Source organism: Salmo salar, chromosome 19 (genome assembly GCF_965601325.2).
Source record: "Salmo salar chromosome 19, fSalSal1, whole genome shotgun sequence".
Taxonomy (NCBI): Eukaryota; Metazoa; Chordata; class Actinopteri; order Salmoniformes; family Salmonidae; genus Salmo; species Salmo salar.
Genome location: NC_138309.1, coordinates 54163346 through 54178820, shown reverse-complemented (window position 1 = coordinate 54178820; position 15475 = coordinate 54163346). Strand labels below are relative to the sequence as shown.

At 42.6% G+C, this 15475-nt stretch overlaps 1 protein-coding gene across 1 annotated transcript in view; it reads left to right on the top strand.

Moving 5' to 3' along the window:
* LOC106578987 (wings apart-like protein homolog) overlaps positions 1 to 15475 on the top strand; it is a 46316-nt gene that overhangs the window by 12742 nt on the left and 18099 nt on the right. Inside the window, exons 5-11 of the mRNA XM_082965784.1 lie at positions 304 to 428; positions 5716 to 5808; positions 6980 to 7150; positions 8795 to 8931; positions 9110 to 9221; positions 9415 to 9648; positions 13612 to 13723. Coding sequence (XP_082821910.1) covers positions 304 to 428; positions 5716 to 5808; positions 6980 to 7150; positions 8795 to 8931; positions 9110 to 9221; positions 9415 to 9648; positions 13612 to 13723 — 984 coding nt within the window. The remainder of the gene's footprint in view (positions 1 to 303; positions 429 to 5715; positions 5809 to 6979; positions 7151 to 8794; positions 8932 to 9109; positions 9222 to 9414; positions 9649 to 13611; positions 13724 to 15475) is intronic.

The window sequence follows — 15475 nt, the reverse complement described above, 5'->3', positions numbered from 1 at the left end:
CTTAAACTGATGGATTTTGATGTGGATTTTTTTAATGACGCTAATTAGATTTCCGCAGGGCACGAACATCGACTCTTGAGGGTTAACCCTAATTGCTCCTGTAAGTCGCTCTGGATAAGAGCATCTGCTAAATGACTAAAATGTAAATCTACTATACTCAAACAATTTAGGCTAGTAATGACTCTGTCACAGATCTTATAATTCACGATAGGATTCTGTTTATGTAATTCTATGGATTTGGTAATGAACTGATGTTCCTGTCCTAATCTAACACACATCAACCTTTTGGCATGTCTGCTGTAGATGTGATGGACTTCCCAGAGGACAACTCTGCCTCTGTGGGCCTAGAGATGCCCAGGAGAACTCAGGCAAAACAGGTGGAGAAATCCAAGGAGACCAATAGGAAGATCTTCAGTGGCCCCAAAAAGGTAAGAAGTGTTCTATGGCAACTCTCCCTGCACTCAAGTCCAGGATCGTGTTCATCAGGCCTCAGCGAAACGTTTTCCAACAGAAAACAAAAAAGAGCGCTTTTTATTGGACAAGGTCAGGTAGTTCCCTCCCTGTTTCAGTCTGTTTGGTGCCCAATGAACTAGACCCAGAACGTTCATCAGAGAATGAGTAGACTACACTCTGTATGCGCTGCTGAGATGCCAGGCCAAAACAGCTTGTTGGATTATTTGTATGTGGATGAATGGAGAGATGAGAGCTGTCACTGAAGGTCTCTGGTCCTAGGTACCAATAGGTGTGAAGCGCCCCCACCTATGGGACTCCACTCATTTAGCTGGAGTTGCATACCCAGCAACGGTCATCCTCTTTTTTTTTTTTTTATTCATCCAGAGAACCATTAATGCCCGTTCTCCAATCGCTTAGATGGACTTCATCTGTAAGTGCTCCACTTTTGATTTGTAAGAGCAAGACCATGTTTGGAATGGGATGTGAAATCATATTGCGGGAAAATCAGACACATTATATATGTTGAGGTTGTTAAGTACAAGTTATAGGTCATACAATGGTTCATATAGTCATAATTTGTGAAGGCAACTTGCACATTTTAGGTGTATTCTCAAATCTGTCTTTGCATTCGAGCTACTACAAACCTGTAGAGTGCCAAAGTGCCTTCCAAGTCTTTGGAAGTGTTTTCTGCTCAGAGATTCCTCATACATAGCCCTGTAATGTACTCCATGCAAGTAAAATAATAAAAGCGCTGAAGTCATTTGAAAAACAATAGCCCTCCAAAAGGACCTGGGTATTCATAAGTCGTCAAAAGGAAGCGTTTTCTATTGCGACTGGCCCAACTGCAGGGGTAGTGAAGTGGCACTCTGTCGCATGCAGTTTACATAGACATGTCCCGAATTGCGCACACTTCCCTATATAGTGCACTATTTTTGATCCGGGCCCCGTTGTGCACTATGTAGGTAATAGGGTGCCATTTGGGGCAAAGCCTGTAACTAAAGAACCCTTACAAAAAACGATTTGAATTGGATGCATAACAATCTCTTCTTCTCATGCAGTTTGCTTACAAATTACAGGAAAAATGCTGCCGTTTTGCATAATAATCCAACAATTCCCTCTTTCATTCTGCATAACCAGTTGTGCTTGATGCATTATTTGTGTATGTACATTCTGAGCCTCTGTATTTGTCACTTTAAAATGTATGCCAAACAACAACCAATGATTGCAAAGTTTAACATGCTATGCACAAGGACGATTTATAACAATTTCCACTGAATTTGAAAATAAACACATTTACTTGAAGAACGGTGCAGATGCAAAGTTTGGTAAAAGAATGACGGTTTGTTCTGTTTGTGCCTTCATTCTGTTACCAAGCTTTGCATTTGCACTGTGCTTAAAGTAAATGTGTTTTTGTCAAAGTTTCAGTGTGCCTTGTGCATAGAGTTTGGTTTGTTTAACTTTGCTGTCATTGGTTTTTGTTTGACGTACATTTTAAAGTGAAACATTGGAGTCTCCACATCATTCTGTTACCGTAGATTTGCCCATATGCCAATCTGTTGATGTCGGCTGTCAGATGTTCGAGGTTGATTTAACGGCCACCATCATTATCATGTCGTCTCTGACTAATTCATATCATTTCTGTTTATGGGCACCTAGCACTGCTCCAGTCTGGATGAGTGGACGTGGCTGAACAGCGAGTGTGTTGTGTTTATTGAGTAGCTCTCTCTCGCTCTCTGTCAGGCTGGTTAGGGCTCTGTCTGCTGCGTGTGGACAGGCCAAGGCTGCCCTTCCCTCCCCTCTGTTCACAGCACACTTCTAGACTCTGAGCCAGACTGGCTCTCCTACATTAATCATGGATATGATACATCTACCGACTCTCTCTCATTTTGCCCACACTCTTTTCAACTCTCTTTGTCTGTCCATCTTCCCCACTCTCAGTCCTCCAGTTAACTTGGCTGTTTTTTCTCTTTATCTCCCTGGTGGTTGTCCCGAGGCAGTGATTTGGCCCATATCTCTCTTAAAAGTCTTGCTATTATTGCTTTATAGATTTTTCTAGGATTCCTCTTCCTGTTTTCAATCTGTTATTGTGTCTGGTTCTGCTGAACCAACCTCTCTTCCTGTTTGTGTGCCCGTTGCCTAAGGAGAGGCTTATGGCTCCTGCTTTCTCTTGGCTTTGAGCTCCAATGTTTGTGCACAAGATGGATGTTGGGCATTTTTTCACGTGCAACAGTTGAACCTGAGAGCATGTGTGCTCTCATTGCGCCGTGAAAATGATTTCTGCAGGCCAGGCGTCGGTAACAGGATGCGTGTTGGTTGGTTGGGTGGGTGGTGCTGGCCCGCTTAAAACAGCAGCATTGGATTGCAGGAAGACTCAGAACATTTTTAACCTTCCTTGAGAGCTATTCTCCTCACGGGGTTTAACGTTGTGGGTGTTTATGACGGTTGGTAATGACTCATTTCAGACGGTTAAAAGTCATTAAATTAGAATCAGGGTTTGTCTTTTTAAGGCCTTTTTTGCTCTATATTGCAGGAAATGGCAGTTACGCCGTACTCGGCATATCACCTTGTTAAAATATCCTGCAGAGAACCCTAAGAATGCGCCACAGGTTATTTATAGTGTCAAGCCCAATTCTCTCCTCGGTAGAGATGCACAGGTGTTTAAAGACCCAGCATTCCACCACTCCTCATCATAATCATTCTCACTCTGGCTTAATGACTTCAGTGGCTCACCGACAGCATGGCGTAGAAGACTGGGATGAATACGGTAGAGAAAGAGGCAATAATCTCGTCAGATACCTTGCTGGTGGTAGTGTACATTCCAAATGGCACCCTATTCCCTAACATATGAAGTACACTAGTCACAGGTCACAGGTTTTGGCGCTATGTTTGGTGTAGGTTGTCATGTTGGATTCATACATAGTAATGCCCTCTGTTTCCACACGTTCTGTGATTGTCTGTCTTTAACAAAACTAACTGGTTTACAGGGTTGGGTTGGCTGATGGCTGGCAGGAACATGAAGTGGCTTTTTTCTATTTTCTTTCACAGCTTTGTTTTGGTGTTTTAATGACAGCGTTTAAATCTGAGGCTCATTTGAGGTTTAACGACATTAGCGCGTGTGAGATGGTGTACTCATGAGTCATACAAGTATGTTTGCATGTGTATCGGAATCACTAAGCTGGGATTCCGATGTTTCACTTAAATGTATGTCAAACAAAAACTATTGATTTCAGTTTAACAAAGCATACAACTATATGCACAAAGACTACTCTGAACAATTTACAAACTTTGTATCTGCACAGTTCTTCCTATAAATGTTTTTTGTGAAATATTCAGTGGTGGAAGTTAAAAGTAGTCCTTGTTCTATGGTTAAACTTTGATTTCAATGGTTTTTGATTGGTATAAAAAAAAAATTTCAAGTGACAAATCGGAGTCTCAGCGTATTTCCGTTATCATGGAATTGCCCATGTCTCATAAGACCAGAGCAGGGTTGCTGTTACTGTCTTGAGTGGTCCTGGAGCACAACAGCTGATGGCTGGTTGAATGGTTTAATTGAACCCCACCTACAGCTGTAAATGACAGCTCCTCAGTCTTCTGCTAAGTGTGTGTGTCTAGTCTGAGGGCCTTGGTCAAACATGACTTAATTTGGCAGTGTTGGGGAGGGAGGGCTCAAGTGTTCATTTCCTTGTATCTGACCTTCTCGTGTGTGTGTGTGTGCACGTGTGTGTGTGTGCACGTGTGTGTGTGTGCACGTGTGTGTGTGTGCACGTGTGTGTGTGTGCACGTGTGTGTGTGTGCACGTGTGACCGGTAAGTGCCCATGTTTACAGAAAATGCCTTTTACATGAGCTCACACTCCCATAGGGGTGAGGTGCGGGGTGGGCGTTGAATCTTCCTGTCTGTGTCCTCTTGATTAGGATCATTAAGAGTAGAGGGCCTAAATGAACGTCTCCGTACTCTCCGTTCATTGTTTCCTGCAGTGCTCTGTCCTCAGACAACGTTTGTTCTCGTTCTCTTTTTCCTTTTTCTTTGATTCATTATTAATATCCCAGCAACAGGCTGAGCCAATAGGCTCCCTTTAAGCAGAGAGGAGGTTTGTGTGACTGTGTGCATACCCACGCCTGTCTGTGTATGTACACAGCGCTGGCTGTTGTCTCTAGTCAGTCCTGCTGTTTGAGCAGTCCTGGCTGCCTCTGGTGGTTTAATAGGCATTCATTTAGTTTCTCTCGCTCTCTCTCTCTGGGGCTTCTTTGTTACAGGATCCAACAAAGACTGATGTCTTGTAACCAATCCGCTCTCTGTATCGTGTCTCTCTAAATGGGGGTGCGAGAGAAAAGTTCTCTTTGGTTCATAGAACCGGGGTTACATCAGGTAGTCGCTAGATGCGGTTATAGTAAACAGCGGTTTCTGTTTTCTTCCTACAAATATGGCGCTATCTTTTGAACGGTTTATGCTACAAAATATTTTGAAAGATAGAACTCTAATGAACACGTACATACTTTCTTATCTGTATTTTTTTTTAACTGCACTGTTGGTTAGGGGCTCGTAAGTAAGCCTTTCAATGCAAGGTCTACACCTGTTGTATTCGGCGCATGTGACTAATAAAATTTGATTTGATACGTAATGTTTCCCTCTACAATGCCCACAAGCCGTTAGAATTGAGTGGACAAGACCAGGCACTAAATTAGACTGGGGAAAAATATGATGTTTTCTACACAGAAGATCATACAACATTATTGCCTGATGATCTTCTGAACTTCCCAATACCTTTCTGATGCATTTCAGTCACTTCAAACCATATTTCTTTCAGATTAAAATACTGTCAAAGTTCTATCGGACTGATTTGTAATAGACTGGCATGGCCCCAATTTAAAAAAAAACAAATCAACTTTGGCTGTTGATTACATCACTTTTTTTGACATGGTGGGGTCACCAAGAAATGTTTATCAAAATGGGGTCACGGGCCAACACAGTTTGGGAACCCCTGCTCTACTTTGATGAGTGAATTGAGGTGCTATGTTCCAAGACATTGAGATCATGTCTAGTATCAGAAATCTCCTCAAATTAGGATGAATTGACTACACTTTGAATCAGCTTTGTTGCTTTTAAACACAGTATACTGTTGCAGTTGGGTTGTAGTGTGATGATCAATGATTCTCATTTTGATGTGTTCTAAGTAACACTGTTCTAGCAGGAAAGGCTGAACTGTGATGGAATGTGAAGTAACCTGATGGACTTACCTCATGTTTTTCTGTTTCCCCTGTAGTCTCCCACTAAAGCTGTGTACAATGCCAGACACTGGAACAGAGAGCCAGAGGAGCTGCCCCCGCCGCCTTTACTCCGTTCAACCACTGCACCCGTGAGTAACCCCCTTCCCCCCCTAAGCACCACCCAAGTTACGGGTGTCACCCACCAACCCCACGCCAAATACTAGCCCTGGCACACCCATCAGCCTGCCTATCCAGCTAGCTAGAGGTATGAGATTTCTGCAGCTGGTGAACACTGCACCACAAACTGTTCTCATTTTCTGTCTCATTCTCTCTTGCTCTCTGTTCAAGTACAAGCAACATGGCTGAATCAGTCACATGGAAACGGGACAGTGAACACTCTAATGCAATTTTCCATACCCTCGACCCATAACTTCCATACGACACTCCCTTTCCATCCTCACCCTCACGCTCCCTCCACCACAAACCATGCTCCAGTTGGTCTCTTCACTGTAGTTTACCTCCTTAAGGCCACTGCTCCATGTTGTGTCCCAAATGGCACCTTATTCCCTTTTTATAGTCCACTAGGGTGCTATTGAGGATGCACCCTGCGTCTGATTCATTTTCCATATGTCATTAGATGCATGTGTGGCACTGTGCCATTTCCTGGAATTCATTATCCTTTTAAAAATGCATCACAGCTCTGAACGCTCTTTACCGATAATGTTAGTACTTCTCTGAACACTCCTCCGTCTTACCAATGATGTTAGTACCGCTCTGAACACTCCTCCTTATCCGTAATGTTAGCCATGTATTACAGGTCCCTATAACTCCCTCATCCCTTGCCTTCCCTCGGACTGCTAGAAGAGACTCATAGCCTGTGTGTGGTGTGAAACTGAGTGTTTTTACTGGGCCTTATCTGGCCTTATGTAAGGGGCAGGAGGCTGTTGGCTGGTGTTCAACAGCATGAATCAGCAGCAGCGCTGTGTACTGAGCTGAGAGCAGGTGGCTGTGTGGTTCTGCTTGTCTCCCTCTGAACCCAGTCTCTACTTCTGCCCTTCTCTCACACACACACACACACACACCTTTTCTTCCTTTCTTCCTTTCTTCCTTTCTTCCTTTCTTCCTTCCTTCCTTCCTTCCTTCCTTCCTTCCTTCCTTCCTTCCTTCCTTCCTTCCTTCCTTCCTTCCTTCCTTCCTTCCTTCCTTCCTTCCTTCCTTCCTTCCTTATCCTCTCTCTCTCGTTTCTCTCTCTCTCTCGTTTCTCTCTCTCTCTCGTTTCTCTCTCGTTTCTCTCTCTCTCTCGTTCTATCCGTCTACCAGGCTAGCCAGTCAAGCGGGGGCAGCAAGGACTCTGCTAACTCTCACAAAGCCGATGGCCTGTTCAAGGCGCCGCCGTGCCCGCCTCCCAAAGTCATCAAGTCTGTGTCGTTCCCCACTGAGCCCTACCAGGACATCGTCACCGCACTGAAATGTAGGAAAGAGCACAAGGAGGTGAGCTTCAACACAACACGCTCTCTGTTCTACCTGGCAACCCATCACTGTAGCTGTGTTTTGAATACTCATACTAACTGTACTATTTGTGATGTAAATTGAGTATGTAGTATGCTTATTGGTCATAGTATGGGATAAAGTTAGTATGCCAAAAGTTCTGGGATGTTGTATTAAATTTGCCAAAATACGAAGTATACTAACAGTGGACACTATTTCTATGCTTTTAGGGCCCGTAATGTAATTCTTCAGAAAATGGCGTAAAATATGCAGCCGAAGTCCAACGAGAGCGGATACAAATTCTTTGCTGTAAATAATTGAGAAATAAAATAATGACTTTTCAAATAAATTACCTTACACATTATGTTTGCTAACAATATGTTAGCTAGGCTATCCTTACACGCCACATAGCATATCATTACAGCCGTATGTACCGGTATTTTAGCTAGCTACCTAACGTTAGTTTGCTACTAATACATTTAACTTAGATAGCATATAGTTAATATACTGTTAACTAACTACCCAACGTTTATTGATTATTCCAGTCATTCTTAGCTAAGTGGTATAGTCGTGTGTTCTCAATGGACATTTGGGTGCTTTTGTAAATTCACTCTGGCTAGCTACTCCGATTTCAAAGCACTCTCGAGTGTACCAGAGCTCAGAATAACTGATGAATTTACGAACGCCCAGAGCGCACTCTGGCACTCCAGATTGAATTGAAGAATGCACTCGAAGTTGTAAAATGTCTAGCTAGTAATTTGTTATGCTAACAAGAGGTTGCATAGCGACAGCGTCAACTTCTGGGAGACAGGTGTAGCACTAGTATGCTCAACTGAAAGGATAGCGTTCGTTTACAGTATACTAAAATGAACTAATAGTACGTAGTGTGTGTATATACTCATTAAGTATGTAGTATACAGTATGGGTATTCGAACACAGGTTGTGTCTGGAACTCAGTATCTATAAAGCACAGCCTATAAGAAAACAAGCAATTGTCCTGGGGCTGTATGTATCAATCATCTTAGATTAAACGTGCTGATCTATGATCAGTTTTGCCTTCCAGATCATAATGAATACGTTTTATTTGGACTGGGGGACCTGATCCTTGATCACTTTATGAATATGGGCCCTGGTTTACAATGTTGAAATGGAGTTAAACAAAAGCACCAATTCAACTGAAAGGATAATGATCGGACATACCTGGTTTGGTCAGGGGTAATTCATCTTATTTAGAAAAGGCCTCTTGAAACGAATCAGTGAATTCTGAGGCTGTGTATCGATTACTCCATACCTCCTATAAGACAATACTGCAGGATCCCTAAATCCCTAAACAGTGGTTAATGTAACCATCTGTAGTTATTTATCTTATTACAGCAGTGTCTTGCATGCTAAGCAGTGTTAGCCCCTCTAGGAACTGCAGTGTGGGCAGTTCCATAGGCAGGAGCAGTGTAATGGGCATCTCACATCTTTAAATTCCATCTGCAGTTTAATTTGCTGTCTTGTGTTTGTGGTCTTGGCTCCTGACCAACAAGGCAGGCGGTTGGTGGGTGTATAGCTCTGATGCTGAGAATAGCAGGACTGGGCTCTACAGCTTGATCTAGTACCTACGTTATGTGATTTGATTAACCCAACAACTCTTTGTCCCAGCTATACACAGTAGTCCAGCATGTCAAACACTTCAACGACGTGGTGGAGTTTGGAGAGAACCAGGAGTTCACAGACGACTTCGAGTACCTGGCCACCGGCCTGAAGAGTGGCCAGCCCCTCAACACACGCTGCCTTAGGTAAGACTCGCTTCCGCTAACCACTGGTACATGGTCACATTCTTTGGCATCTCCATTATGGTTAAGGTAATGATTCAGGGCAGTTAAGAGCTTGATGATCTAGCAGAGGCAGTGACCCTCCACTCCCCTCCTCTCTGTTCAATTCAATAAAACAGTATTTATCTGTCCTCCCCTGCAGTGTCATTAGCCTGGCCACCAGGTGTGCCATGCCCAGCTTCAGAATGCATCTGAGAGCCAGGGGGAAGGTGGCCCAGGTCTTCAAGACACTCAACGACGCCCCACAGCACCCGGTAAGTAAAGGCCCCTGCCTCTCCAGAGACTGTGGCTGACTTGACTTGGTTTCTGTCAGATCAGTGGAGAAGCTCAGTCCGTTAACTGGAGCCTGCCAAGTGACAACCTGCGTTAGTGACACCACTTTAAAAAGTCAGGATATCAGGTTCACATATCCTTTCTCTGTCCTCCTTCTCCCCCTCCCCCTTCTAGAACCTGTCCCTGTGCACAGCTAGTTTGATGTACATACTGAGCCGAGACAGACTCAACATGGACCTGGACCGGGCCAGTCTAGACCTGATGATCCGCCTGCTGGAGCTGGATGGGGACCACTCAGTGGCCAAGGATGACCAGCTCACCACCAAGGAGATGTCAAAGGTCAAGGAGAAGATCCGCAAGCTGTGCGACACGGTGCACAACAAGCACCTGGACCTGGAGAACATCACGGTACGGGTCTCCCATAGAGATAGTCCTCCTTGGGTCATATTCGTCTCAACTACAAATGTTATGCAATGGAGAACACTTTTTTTTTTCCCCTATTGGACAAGTTCAGGTGGTCCCTCCCGGTTTCAGTCCATTCTTTTTCCATTTGGTTCCCTAATGAATATGACCCTGGTTTTTGCTTAGAGGATGGAGGCTAGCTGCAACCCTCTGTCCTCCTCTTGTCTTATATTTTATTTAACCTTTTATTTAACTAGGCAAGTCAGTTAAAAACAAATTCTTATTTACAATGACGGCCTAGGAACAGTGGGTTAACTGCCTTGTTCAGAGGCAGAACGACAGATTTTTAACTTGTCAGCTCGGTGATTCGATCTAGCAACCTTTCGGTTACTGGCCCTACGCTCTAACCACTAGGCTACCGCAACCTTTAGGTTACTGGCCCAACGCTCTAACCACTAGGCTACCTGCCGCCCCTCTCTCTTTTGCGTTGTTGGGGAAAAAACCCACAAATTTCATCAAGCCAGTCAGAGGTATCTGTAACGGTTAACAAAAAAACATGACTTATAATAACATTTTTATATAGATAGTACCAGTCAAAAGTTTGGACACCTACTCATTCAAGGGTTTTTATTTTTACTACTTTCTACATTGTAGAATAATAGTGAAGACATCAAAACTATGAAAAAACATATTGAATCATGTAGTAACCAAAAAAGTGTTAAACAAATCAAAATATATTTGAGATTCTTCGAAGTAGCCACCCTTTGCCTTGATGACAGCTTTGCACACGCTTGGCATTCTCTCAACCAGCTTCATGAGGTAGTCACCTGGAATGCATTTCAATTAACAGGTATGCCTTGTTAATTTGTGGAATTTCTTTCCTTAATGCGTTTCAGCCAATCAGTTGTGTTGTGACAAGGTAGGGTTGGGCTCACTTAGAACTGTCCTTGTTTTTAAAAGGAAAGCAAAAGAAAAATTGTCCATTTAAAATGACATAAAATTGATAAGAAATACAGTGTATGTTAATGTTGTAAATGACTATTGTAGCTGGAAACAATAGATTTTTAATGGATTATTCACATTGGCGTGAAGAGGCGACTCCGGGATGCTGGCCTTCTAGGCAGAGTTGCAAAGAAAATGCCATATCTCAGACTGGTCAATAAAAATAAAAGATTAAGATGGGCAAAAGAACACAGACACTGAACAGAGGAACTCTGCCTAGAAGGCCAGCATCCCGGAGTCGCCTCTTCGCCAATGTGAATAATGGTGTTTTGCGGGTATTATTTAATGACGCTGTCAGTTGAGGATTGTGGGGCGTCTCTTTCTCAAACTAGACACTATAATGTACTTGTCCTCTTGCTCATTTGTGCACCAGGGCCTCCCACTCCTCTTTCTATTCTGGTTAGAGCCAGTTTGCGGTTGTTCTGTGAATGGAGTAGTACAGAGCGTTGTGCAAGATCTTCAGTTTCTTGGCAATTTCTCGCATGGAATAGCCTTCATTTCTCAGAACAAGAATAGACTGACGAGTTTCAGAAGAAAGTTATTTCTTTCTGGCCATTTTGAACCTGTAATCGAACCCACAAATGCATCTCCAGATACTCAACTAGTGTAAAGAAGGCCAGTTTTATTGCTTATTTTATCAGAACAACAGTTTTCAGCTGTGCTAACATAATTGCAAAAGGGTTTTATAATGATCAATTAGCCTTTTAAAATGCTAAACTTCGATTAGCTAACACAATGTGTTATTGGAACACAGGAATGATGGTTGCTGATAATGGGCCTCTGCACTCCTATGTAGATATTCAATTACAAATCAGCCGTTTCCAGCTACAATAGTAATTATTTACAACATTAACAATGTCTACGCTGTATTTCTGATCAATTTGATGCTATTTTAATGGACCAAAAATGTGCTTTTTTTTTTTTTCAAAGACAAGGACATTTCTAAGTGACCCCAAACTTTTGAACAGTAGTGTATTTGGTAAAAGACCAAGTCCATATTATACCAAGAACAGCTCAAATAAGCAAAGGGAAACGACAGTCCATCCTTACGTTAAGACATGAAGGTCAGTCAATCTGGAACATTTCAAGTTTCTTCAAGTGCAGTCACAAAAACCCTCAAGCGCTATGATGGAACTGGCTCTCATGAGGACCGCCACAGGTAAGTAAGACCCAGAGTTACCTCTGCTGCAGAGGATAAGTTCATCAGAGTTACCAGCCTCAGAAATTGCAGCCCAAATAAATGCTTCACTGAGTTCAAGTAACAGACACATCTCAACATCAACGGTTCAGAGGAGACTGAATCAGGCCTTTTTGGCCGAATTGTTCAGAGGAGACTGTGTGAATCAGGCCTTCATGGTTGAATTGCTGCAAAGAAACCACTACTAAAGGACACAAATAAGAAGAAGAGACTTGCTTAGGCCAAGAAACACAAGCAATGGACATTAGACTGGTGGAAATCTGTCCTTTGGTCTGATGAGTCCAAATTTGAGTTTTGTGGTTCCAACCGCTGTGTCTTTGTGAGATACAGAGTAGGTGAACGGATGATCTCCGCATGTGGTTCTCACCGTGAAGCATGGAGATGGTGTGGGGGTGCTTTGCTTGTGACACTGTCTGTGACTTGTGTAGAATTCCAGACACACTTAACCAGCATGCCTACCACAGCATTCTGCAGCGACACACCAGTCCCACTAAGCGCAAACCAGATTGGATGTAATTTGTTTTTCAACAGGACAATGACCTAAAACACACCTCCAGGCTGTGTAAGGGATATTTGACCATGATTGAGAGTGATGGAGTGCTGCATCAGATGACCTAGCCTCCACAATCACCCGAACTCAACCCAATTGAGATGAGTTGTATCGCAGAGTGAAGGAAAAGCCGCCAACAAGTGCTCAGCATATGTGGGAACTCCATCAAGACTGTTGGAAAAGTATTCCAGGTGAAGATGGTTGAGAGAATGCCAAGAGAGTGCAAAGCTGTCATCAAGGCAAAGTGTGGCTACTTTGAACAATCTAAAATATATTTTGATTTAACACTTTTTGGGTACTACATTATTCCATATGTGTTATTTCATAGTTTTGATGTCTTCGATATTATTCTACAATATAGAAAATGGTAAAAAAAAACTTTAATGAGTAGGTGTACATACTTTTGACTGATACTGTATGTATAAATAAAACAAATTGTGACCTATCCCCTTGTAGAAATGGATGAACAGTCTACTCTGACACTATGGCTTGGCACGGTAGAGCCAATGGAAATCGTGTATTTGAATTGGGTCTGGCAAACCGCACAGAGTTTAAACAGTTTGATCTGATTAATTTGGACGTTTGATGACGTCATGACAAGGCCTTTTGATGTCTGTCTTTTTTCCCTCCCATCCTCTATAAATATCCTCTCTGCTGATGTTGTAGTCGGTGTCCCACATGGCAACCTATTCCCTATGTAGCGCACTACTTTTGACAAGGGCCCATAGGGCACCGATCAAAAGTAGGGTGCCATTTGGGATGTAGCCCTATTCTTCACAGAGCAGACTGACCATTCACCTCAATGCCTCCAACTTATTTTGATTCGTTTAAGCACTCTTTATATTTCTGAATGTTAGACTGTTAGCTTCCATGTTGAATTAATCATTAGATTCTCTTATCGTTTGAGCTCAACAGTTTGCTTTAAAATATTTAATTATAGTGTTTGAAAGCGTATTTCTATCGACAATGTAATTAGAGACGGCGGTATTGTTGTGGTTGGATTCAAACGCCACCTGCATGCAAACTAGCTTCTCCTGGCACCCTCCTTCACTGGAATGAAGGAAGTCATATTTTTGTTCCTGTTCCTCCTCCTGTTATTGTCTGTCATAGTTGGCCTATTTGAATCACAGTTCACAGTCAGCAATGTCCATTTATACCATTTGTATGTGTGATGTAACTGTGTTTTCATTACTCCCTGTGTTTGTGTGTGCGCACGCAGACGGGGCATTTAGCCATGGAGACCTTGTTATCGCTGACCTCCAAGCGGGCCGGGGACTGGTTTAAAGAGGAGCTAAGGCTTCTGGGAGGCTTGGACCACATAGTGGATAAAGGTGAGCTAGACCTACACCACATTACCCTGAAACTGTGTGTTCTGTGTCTAGGCTAAACACCCCGAAAGGATTGTTTCCCTGATCCTAGGAGCTGACAATTCAATTAGATTCAAAATGCATTGTTGGTATGACAAAAAATTCATTTGTATTGAATGTTATTAGTATTTTATGTGTTACTTTTTCATTGTGTTTGTCTGGGTACAGACAGCCCTGATGAAGCTCACTCATGACTCCCTGTGGGGAAATCAAGGAGAGCCCAAATGGTGGAATCACTATGTGGCAGTATACTAATGTTCAATATGGCATTGGTTGAAGCTCAATGTTAAATTCAAATCTCCCTACCATCATATCTAAGCCAATATGACACCAATATCGAATATTCGCAAATCAATTAGAGGGACACAACACACTCCCCGCCTCTCGTCATGAGCAGTCTGGCTATTACCAACAACCACACATCGGACTTTTAGCAATTTAGTATTTTCTGCTCAAATTCTAGACTTTGAATTAAAACGAGAATGTAGTGTCCATAAAGTTACCATTGGACATTTTTTTAGATTGACTAAGTTTGTAAGTGAAACAGTTTTTATTAAATGTATAATTTATCACTTACGTGCTCATTTCTGCCTTTAAGAACCAACGAGGTGCTACCTTTTTGTAGCATTTCTGACAATGCTAACATCTTTTCAGCCGAAACGGAGTTCTAAAACCGGATCAAAGCAGTTGAGTTGCGCAGCAACAGTGCTATTAGCTAGCTAACACCAGTCTGATGGGAGGCAAGCTACCTACAAGCAAAGGAAGCTAGCTTTATTTTGCTATGGAAGGTTTTTCACATGGCTGAAGTCATCTGTTCAAACTGTTGGCCTTGACACTAGCATGTAATCAAAGCACAAACACAAATAAGAACAGCCAAGGATATTCACTATATTGCCAGTAAGGTAGCCAACTAACATTAGCCAGTAACGTTAGCTAGCTACAAGCCAACAAGGGTCTAACGCTTGCTGTATTTTGATATTCTTCCACAAAGCACAGCTAGCTAAAGTAAATAAAGTTCATAGTCAACACCAAACTTTGGGAGACTGCCACGCTGCTAATGTATAAAACATTCAATGGGTGTTGTTCATCTTACATTAGCTAACGTTACTCCATACACTGGTCAATCTGGCTTGCTTAGCCATGTAGCTAGCAAATGTTACAGCCCTTACCTTATGCATTGATTCAGTACACTCCCTCTGTCGATGCAATTTTCTTGTCATTATAATCCACGTGTTGCGCTGACTATCAGTGTCAAGTTACATTTCAGTGTGTTCTCTAAAACCTGAAGTTGCCATCTAAGTAAAAAGTAGCCTGGCGGTGCGAGTGCACCCAGGTTAAACAACACAAACATTGCTTGCTTGCGTGACCTTTGCGTATTCAAAGGATGATGCCATGCTTGGTAACTTGGTTGGCTGTGTGACTGTTTTCAACACAACTGTTTTTAGACTACTTTTTTTTTCTTTTTCTTTTTACCAAGCAAGAGAAATCAACGTTCAGTCAGTACTGAGTGAATGAACAACAGAAACATTGTGCAACGAAAGCTTCCTGTCATCACCAGACTGTCCATTTTAATAAATAGTTTCAAGATAACTCGTTCATGACAGGGTTCGTAGCTTAACGTTTAATGTCACCAAGATCTGAAGGTCCTGGATTTGCCTCTCGGCGGAGACATTTTGACCATTCACTTTAGTGTATAGTTTTGACACCCCGCTCCCA